At 40.2% G+C, this 10,092-nt stretch overlaps 1 protein-coding gene across 1 annotated transcript in view; it reads left to right on the plus strand.

Annotated features, from left to right (window-relative positions):
- Nucleotides 1–10,092, plus strand: part of syn2b (synapsin IIb) — a 342,671-nt gene that overhangs the window by 186,382 nt on the left and 146,197 nt on the right. Inside the window, exon 3 of the mRNA XM_048606715.1 lies at nt 90–181. Coding sequence (XP_048462672.1) covers nt 90–181 — 92 coding nt within the window. The remainder of the gene's footprint in view (nt 1–89; nt 182–10,092) is intronic.

The raw sequence follows: 10,092 nt of genomic DNA on the forward strand, positions 1-10,092 counted from the left end.
ATATTACATTTGTAATACAATTCAATGTATTTTGTTAATTCCAGTTGACCTTTCACTGTACTTTGACTGTTGCCTCAATTGTTTTTCAGGCGGAATTTGCTGAGATTAACCTGATTGCTCAAGCTGATGGCACCTGTATGGTGGACATGCAAGTTTTGCGAAATGGCACAAAAGTTGTCAGGTGAGACAAGGGATTGCATGGACAAAGCAAGAGGGACAACATGGCATGTCTGTTTTTTTTATTAGTCATCTTTTTCCCTCAGAAAATTTCATATTCGTACAATTCCACACATGTTTTTTAGGCCAATTAGTGTGCTGATTGATTTGGTTCTTCATGTAACACTTCATCACCTCCTAATGAGGTGTATCATAACCCAGAAATGAAGAAAGATTAGCTGTGGAGTTGAACAATAACTTTGGAACAAGGTCATGTAAGAGCAGGTAAAGTTGTAATTAATACACATATGTTTTGGCAGTTTAAGGTATCACCTGGAACTGAAAATAAATTCTAGCCAGATGTTATACATTTTACTTTCTGTCTGGAAAATGGTTGCCAGTAAAATTACTGCATGTTCAGGAATGTAATGTTCGGTGAGAGATTTATCAAGTACATTGCAGGGTGATATGTAAACCCTAGTTTATTTTCTAATATCATTATTGTAATTGATTACAATGGAAATGATGTAATCGATTCAGAATACCATAACCTCAAATAAATAGAAAGACAGTTTGCAGTTCTTTCCTTCAAGTGGTTGGAATTCTGCTTTTGTATAGGAAGACAGTCTGCAATTACATATTCAATTAAAGGTATCATGGATGATTACTCTATACAAATGATCAATTTATGTGAGATCAATTTCAAAATATTCTTAAAATAAAGAAAATTTTGTTCAGTCCACATTAGTGCAGATCAGATGTAACTGCCACTTTTATGGGTCTGAAAGTGAACTAATTTGATAAATTGAGATTCAGTGCCTGGGACAAAGTATTTATTTAGCTGAACTCACAATGTACACAAGATTATTTGGATTAAAATGTATTCAAATACTTTATTGATTCCATATTCTAGTCTTAAATATTCACTATTTTGAGTATTTTAAGCCTGATTTTCTTAATATGATCATGTTCAGAAGAATCCAAATTGTTTCAAAACGCAACTGGATCTAAAAGAAATCAGCCTTGTGAGTACCTTGCCTAGAGCCAGAGTTGCAGGCTTCTGATGTCATTGATGTGGGCCATTTACAGTCAAAACATTAAAACCAAATACAGAACTATATAGGACACAGGTGTTAGAGAGTTAAAGTTTGCCAAATCTTGATGGCATTTTGAATTTTTTGAACCTCAGTTGAAAGAAATTAGGCTGGATTTAGTGCCTCATAATGACCCATTTGACAGCCCATTATCCCTGAGCCTTCCAAGATTTAATTCTGGTTCAGGGATTAAATGGAGGCTATATGCTTTCCGACAGTCATTGTATCTAACCCAGGGACCCAACATCAGAAGGTACCTGGCTATTGAAAGCCAACCCTTACCACTGACCATGACCCACTTCTAATACCATCCCAGCTCTTCTCACCTTTGCTGTCTGGCTCCATGTTGATCCTGGGTTTCTGGTGGGGCAGTGAAACAGTTCCTGCTGGCTCTGTGGCAATAGTGAGCTGCCAGCCTCTGAGTGATTGGCTGGCAGCTCTCCGCAGGCAGGAGCTCTGCAGACAGGGACCACAATCATAGGGAATTTCCGACAGTGGCCACATAGAGCCTGAAGGGCACCTGATACCCATCAGGTTTCCCCATGGAATTGGCCAAGGATTCCCACTGTGAAAATATTAATGTCAGTAGGGGTAGCCCTAACATGGTTATTCGTTGGCACAAGGGTGGGCACTGCTGGTTAAATTCCAGCAGAGATCTGTGTTTGAAAGGGATGATAAGCAGCCCTGATTAGATTATGCTTTTCATTCCTAACTTGTAGTTTTAACAGTAAGAAGAAATACGGAGCACAAAGGTCAAATTCTAAGTTTAGTACTAATGAAGTGCAAGGAAATGAGTCAGATTCTGGGGTTTTCAGGTCCTAAATAAAAATCCGAGGGAGTGACACTAAGCCAGTCAGTTGGATAGAATTCAGCAACATGGATGAATTGGTTGGCACCATTATAAGAAGACACATTACCCCCCATTTCATTTCCCTGATCCCATAATCACCCCAGAGATCTTTATGCCTATTAGTCAGCTCATTGTGATTTGTAAATTTCTGGCTAATGTGTGTGAAAGGGAATGTCAAGGTGAAAGGGAAATAAGGAAAATGGGCAGAAAACAGACAATTTTACTTCCCTTGTGATATTTAAGCATGTTCCAATCAAATGCCCAATGGTCCCCAGCAGGATCCTACTCCATTTTTCCAGGCAAGTGCTCAGGGCATCCCACTGGCTGCCACAATAGTGGGAAAACTGACCATATCCGACTCCAGAAAAATAGATCTGGGGTGATTATGGGATCAGGGAAATGAAATGGGGGGTAATGTGTCTTCTTATAATGGTGCCAACCAATTCATCCATGTTGCTGAATTCTATCCAACTGACTGGCTTAGTGTCACTCCCTCGGATTTTTATTTAGGACCTGAAAACCCCAGAATCTGACTCATTTCCTTGCACTTCATTAGTACTAAACTTAGAATTTGACCTTTGTGCTCCGTATTTCTTCTTACTGTTAAAATTAAGAGTTAGGAATGAAAAGCATAATCTAATCAGGGCTGCTTATGTAAAATTATCCAAAAAGTAGAGACAAACCCCATGGACAGCAATGAATATCATCTTGTGGAGAAAAATGAAATTTGACATTTTGTGCAATAAAAATCAGACCTCCAGATGAGATATTGAATCTTAGATGTGCTATAAACCAGGCCGTCATCCTAGTTACTGTGAGCAATGCTATAGCAGATCTGTGAATACTTGGAATAAAGATACAAGCAGCACTAGAAAATTTGGAGAATTTTCCAACAGTTGGTCTTTCTGGATTTTTGTAATGAAGTGGATTTTGGTACGGGATTGGACAAAGTCAGAAGTCACACAACACTTCACCTCACCAGGCACTTCACCTGACAAAGGAGCAGTGCTGCAAAAACTTGTGATTTCGGATAAACCTGCTGGACTATAACCTGGTGTTGTGTGACTTCTGACTTGAATTTTTATTGGGAAAGAAGTTTATTATACAAACCAATAGTGTGCAGTCAGTCGATGTGACACTTAAATTATTGGAACCTTAAAGTGGGTGCTCAAAATCTTTCTAACAAATGGTTAGGTTCCATCTCTCTGCTAAATTCAGTAAACAGGTTGCAATGTGAGATTGTAACAATATAATTAATGCTTTTCTCGCCACTAAGAGCATAGCTCATTCTGTATTCCTGCATTGTGAATTGCCCTTGCGTTGTTTTGCAAATCAGGTATGCATCTCTCAGGAATACATATCAATAAAAATGCAAATTAGAGCTGTAAATTACAGCCCTTTCCTCATGACACATTCAAGGTGGATGTTAAAGCTCAAACTATGCCTGATGCTGTAGTTTTGTGAAAATTATTGCAGTAGATATTAATCATTTAAGCTGTCTAGCCGAGCACTATCCGTAAAACGGCAATAGCAAGAATGCAACTTGATCAGGGTCATGATGGGGAGTTCACAATGTAATCATGGTGCAGGCTGTCTCTGGTGTTATATGAAGAATTTCGTATTGAATCCTAAATTACAAAATCGCAGGTGGAAACAGAGACCATTGTCTACAGTAACAAAAGCTTTAACATTAATTACAGTCAAAACCTAGCCAACTAAAAAACATAAACAGTCTGCAATCTCTGAAGCTTTCAATAATTTAAACAAGCTGGGTGACCTGCTGTGCACGATGGACTCTGGTAGATTGAAGCTGGTCTGAACTGGGCTGGCTTTATCTAGTTAGACATCTCCCCATCTGCTTCTTGGAGATTTGTTGCACTTGTGATTAAACCGATTGCACCACTCTGGATATTGATCCTGCTCTGTAGATCTGAAAACTTTTCTTTTTTTCACACTTGTTATGGTTTGATTTCTTACTTCAATAACCTTTGCTAGCTGGCTCTTGCATGTATATTTGATATTTCTGTGAACTCAGGTGTCTGTCGGATCTAAGAGTAACCCCGAATACATTGGGATTATAACCAGAAAATGGTGAAAGTAGTCAGCAGGTCAGCCAGCAGCTATGGAGAGAGAAATAGAGTTAAATGACTTGATTTCCCCATAGGCTTTAGGAATTTGATGTCAAGATGAAATGAGGAGCTTTATTTGATACTTTAGGCTAATATGACTATTAGCCTGGTTGGATATTTCGCCTTAGTATCCCTGAGTTGTGAGTTATGACCAATATACTCTTACAGGCTGTGGCACCTTTTCCTTTAATAAAGGGCAGAACGGTGGCTCAGTAGTTAGCACTGCTGCCTCACAGCACCAGGGACCCGGGTTTGATTCCACCCTCAGGCGACTGTCTATGTGGAGTTTGCACATTTTCCCAGTATCTACATGGGTTCCCTCCAGGTACTCTGGTTTCCTCCCACAGTCCAAAGGTGTGGGGATTAGGTGGATTGGCCATGCTAAATTTCCCATAGTGTTCAGGGATGTGTAGCTTAGGTGTGTTATAGGGGGGTGGGTCTGGGTGGGATGCTCCAAGGGTCAGTGTGGACTTGTTGGGCCGAAGGGCCTGTTTCCACACTGTAGGGATTCTATGATGCTCCTGACCTACTGTAACACTCTTCTATTTCCATGGGTACATTATATGTTATGGAATAAACCTCCGTGGTGAAATGTCTAAGAACTCACCGTTTACATGCTGGAGCCCGATCCTAGATTCAATAAGACTATGGCTGATCTGTTTGTATTTCAAATTCAAGACTCCCATCTACCTGCTCAACTTTTAAATGGTGCTCCCTTGTTTTCAACTCAAGTACAAACGGAAAGACCCTTTCCAATCTGCCTTTAGATGTCAGAGTAACATCATCATCATTTGCCTATTTCATTGTACTACATAGAGCTCTTCACCTGTAGTCAGTCAGACTGGGTGCAGTGAGCACAAATGATGGTGTCTCAACATGGAGTCATCTTCACTGGAGAAATTAATAAGATCAAGGCTAACAGGCCAATCAAGTGGATCGTAACGTTCCAATGTTTCATGCTCAAAGCCTCATCATTGTGGAGCCAATGGCCAACTACAGCCTATCACACAGAGTTCCCCCCCCCCCCACTTCATTGAGGGCACATAATAGGTGGGATACTACACTCCTCGCAGCAAATAGTTAGTGATTCCTCAACATTTTCCAAGCCCAACCCTATATCAATGAGACCTGGAAGATCTAGCCCAACATTTTAGCTCAACAGTCGTTCATTAGAGCTGGAAACTTTAATAGAAGTAATAGGTTTTAGGCAAACACAAAGGCAAGAAATTGGCAGGCACTTAAGAAACTATTTTATAATTCTCAACAAAGGTATGTTCCATTGACAAAGAAAGACACTATCAGATGGATGTATCATCCGTAGCTAACTAAGGGAGTTAATGGTCATAGCAAGTATAAAAACACTGAAAGAAAGACATAAATTAGTAGCCTATAAGGTTGGGAAAGTATTAGAAACCAGCAAAGGATGACCGAAAAAAATATTGTTTTAAGAATTGGAGTATGGAAGAAAACTAGTAAGAAATATAAAAACAGGCACTAAATATTTTGCAAGTATATAAAAATTACGAAAGTTACTCAAGTAATCATTGATCTGTTAGAAGGTGAGACTGAGGTATTTATAATGGGATATGAGGAAATGGCAGAACTTTGGAATAAGCACTCTACATCTGTCTTCATAATAGAAATCAGAAAAAGCACCTCAAGAATAGTAAATCTTCAAGAAGAAAAAAGGAGTGAAGGAACTTAAAACCATCACAACCGCAAAAGAAAATGTGTCAGAAAAGCTATTGAGACTAAAGGCTGAGAAATTCCCTGGATCTAATGGCCTGCATGCAAGGATCTTAAAGGAAGTGGCCACAAAGACAATGGATGTAATTGTAGCTGGAGTGGCTGTAATCTTTCAAAATTCTCTAGATTCTGGAAGGATCCCAGAGTATTGAAAAACTGCACATGTAATGTCAAGGAAAGAGGGTGACAGAAAGCAGGAAAACAAAGACCAGTTAGTCCAACATCCATCATAGGAAAATCTATCATCAAGCAGGTAGTTATAGAATGCTCAAAGATATGCTTGACAATAAGAGACAATCTAACTGCCGCCCCTTGACATTCAATGTTTTTATCATCGCTGAATCCTCCATTATCAACATCCTGAGGGTTACCATTGACAAGAAGCTTAACTGGACTCGCTGCATAAACACAGTGGCATAAGAGCAGGTCAGAAGGTAGGAATACTGTGGCATGTAACTCATCTCCTGAATCCTCAAAGCCTGTCCACCATCTACAAAGCACAAGGCAGGAATTTAATGGAATACTCCCCGCTTGCCTGAATGGGTGCAGTTCTAACAATACTTAAGAAGTTTGACACTATCCAGGACAAAGTAGCCTGTAGCCTGTTTGATTGGCACCCCATCCAGTCCCTCCACCACTTGACACTCAGTAGCAGCAAGATGCACTGCAGAAATTCACCAAAGATCCTCAGACAGAGCTCTCCAACCACTACCATCTAGAAATACAAGTGCAGCAGATACATGGGAACACCACCACCTTCAAGTTCCCCTCTAAGCCACTTACCACCCTGACTTGGAAATATATTGCCTTTCATTCATTGTCGCTTGTTCAAAATCCTGGAATTCCCTCCCGAATGGCATTGTGGGTCAATCCACAGCAGGTGGACTGCAGCAGTTCAAGAGGCAGCTGACCACCACCTTGTCAAGGGCACCTAGGGACAGGCAAAAAATGTTGGCCAGCCAGGACCATTCACATCTCAAGGAATCAGTTTTGGGACCCCCATTTGAAGACATTTGGCACACTTGCCTTCATTGGTTATAACATTGAGTATTGGAGTTGGGAGATCATGTTGAGGCTGTACAAAACATTGGTTAGGCCACTTTGGAACACTGCATGCAATTCTGGTCACCCTTCCACAAAAAGGATGTTGTTAAACTTGAAAGTGTGCAGAAAAGATTTACAAGGATGTTGCCAGGACTCGAGGGTTTGAGCTATAGGGAGAAGTTGAATAGGCTGGGGCTTTTCTCTGGAGCGTCAGAGACTGAAGTGTGATGTTATATAGGCTTATAAAGTCATGAGGGGCATGGATAGGGTGAATAGCCAAGGTCTTTTTCTTAGGGTGTGGGAATTCAAAACTAGAGGGTATAGTTTTAAGGTGAGAGAGGAAACATTTAAAAAGGGCTTGATATAGAACTTTTTCATGCAAAGAATTGGTGCATGTCTGGACCGAGCTGCCAGAGGAAGCGGTGGAGGCGAATACAAATACAACATCTAAAAGGCATCTGGATGGGCATACGAACAGGAAGGGGTTAGAGGGATATGGGCCAAATGCTGTCAAATGGGACTCGGTCAGATTGGGATGTCTGGTCAGATGAGTTGGACCGAAGGGCCTGTTTCCATGCTGTATGACTGTATGATTTGGAGATGGGTATTGAGGGCAAAATCTTTAACCATGGAGATGATACTAAGCTAGGAAGAATAGTGAATTGTGAGGATGACGCTGTGACTTCAGAGGATAGAGGCAAGTTGGTCAAATGGACACGCACCTGACAGATGAAATTCAATACAGAGAAATGTGAGGTAATGCATTTTGGTGGAAGTAACTTGGAGAGAGAATACAGGCACAATTGTACAACTTTGAGGGGAGTACAGAGCAATGGGACTATGGGTTTCACGTGCATAATTCTCTGGAGCAGCCAAGCAAGTTGAAACAGTTGTCAAGAAGGGTTATAGGATCCTTAGGCTTGTAAATAAAGACAAAACCTATAAATCATCTCAGTATCATTGGTCAGGAAGTATGTTAAAGCTCTGGAGAAAGTGCAAAGGAGATTTACTAGAATGATACCAGCAATGAGGGATTTTATATACAAGGAAAGATTAGTGAAATTGGGCTTATTCTCCTTGAAGCAGAAAAGATTAAGAGGTGACCTTAGAATCAGAGAATTATAGAACCTTACAGTGCAAAAGGAGGCCATTCGGCTCATCCAGACCACACCACCCCTCTGAAGAGCACCCCACCCAGACCTAGCCCCCAACTGAATCCCTTAACCCCACATTTACCATGGCTAACATATGGGACAATTTAGTACAGCCAATCCACCTAACCTGCACATCTTTGGACTGTGGGAGGAAACAGGAGCACCCAGAGGGAACCCACGCAGACATGGGGAGAATGTGCAAACTCCACACAGACAGTCATCTGAGGCTGAAATTCAACCTTAATAAGGTGCTCAAAATGATGAACAATTTTGACAAAGTAAAGAAGGATATTCTATTTCCATGAGTTGGTACGTCAGTAACTATGGGTATAATTTTGAGATTGTCAGTGAGGGAGTTAGGAGTGAGATGAGGAGCTTTTTTAGAGGGTTATTAGGATTTGGAATGTGCTGCATGGGAGAGTCGCGGAGGCAGATTCCACACTAGTTTTCCAAAGAGAACTGGATATATATTTGAAATTGATTAATTTAGAGGGTTAGGGAGATGAGACCAGCCGGGTAACTCATTTTTTGGGAGCTGGTACAGGCATGATGGGTCAAATGTCCTCCTTCTGTACTGTAAAATTCTATGATTCAATGATTTTATGGCTAAGCCTCCCATTAAGTGCCTGATTGGCACAGTGAAAATGTAATTTGGGGTCTCACTGGCTCTTCAACTGACCACTGAGAAGGCCACCACCTCCACCAGATTCTGCCCAATGTGTTCGACACTTTAGGAAAGATGTATTGGCCTTGGAGGGAGTGTAGTATAGATTTTCCAAATAATTCCTGCCAAGGTTTAAACTCCAAAGAGAAATAAAAGAAACTAGAATCTAAGATTTTGGAGTGATTTGATCAAAGTTTTTAAGCTATTGAACGAAACTAACATAGGGTAAATAGGCAAAATATTTCCGTTTTTTGGGGAAACTAGGAGTGGGCAATATAGTGCAAATATTACAGCCAGGCGTGATGTTAGGAAATATTTCTACATTGAATCCTTCCTCTTCATTGGGATATATCTTTGTTGTGAGTCATGAACTATTTCCTTAAATGTCTACCATTTTTTGACAGCCATCTTTTCTTCTAGACTCTTTTCCCAGTCCACTCCAGTTAACTCTACCCTTAATCATTCGTAATTTTTTAAAAATTGAAGTTTAGCACAGTTGCTTCTGACTCAAGTTTCTCCCTCTCAAACAGAATGCTAAATTCTACTGTGATATCATCACTGTTTCCCAAAGGATCTTTATACCTGCTTCATTACACATGACCAGATCCAAATAACCTGATTGCTGGTTGGATCCACAATATATTGTTCTAGGAAATTGTCCCAAATACACTCCAAGAATTCTTTCTTGTCATTTCCTCATGGTTGATTTTCCCAACCCAAATGGAGATTAAACTCATAAATGTATCACCTTTTATATGTGTCTTCACTATATCCTGATTGATTCCCTGGTGTACAACACAGCTACAGTTAAGAGGGTCATAGACTGCTCCCAACAGTGTCTTCTTCCTCTTGTTATTTTATACCTCCACCCATATGGATAATGCATCTTCTGATTGAAGATCATTTCTTGCTTTTGTCCTTGTTCCATCTTGTACTAACACAGCTGTTCCACCATCCTCTCTTTCCTATCCTTATGAAAAGTCAATTATATAAGTATAGAAATAACTGACTTTATTTATATAGTTCCCAGCTTTGATCTCCTTGTAACTGTGTCTTCCTAATGCCTACAAAAATTATCCCCATCACCTGTAATTGTACCTTTAATTCATTTATTTTGCTTCAGAAACCATATACATTTAAGTAAAGAGTCATTCATTATGTCTTTTTGCCAGTTCTTCCTCCTTTGACCCTATTTACTTTTTTTTAATAACAAAAACAAAGTTGCTGGAAAAGCTCAGCAGGTCTGGCAGCATCT

Source organism: Rhincodon typus, chromosome 16 (genome assembly GCF_021869965.1).
Source record: "Rhincodon typus isolate 14 chromosome 16, sRhiTyp1.1, whole genome shotgun sequence".
Lineage (NCBI taxonomy): Eukaryota > Metazoa > Chordata > Chondrichthyes > Orectolobiformes > Rhincodontidae > Rhincodon > Rhincodon typus.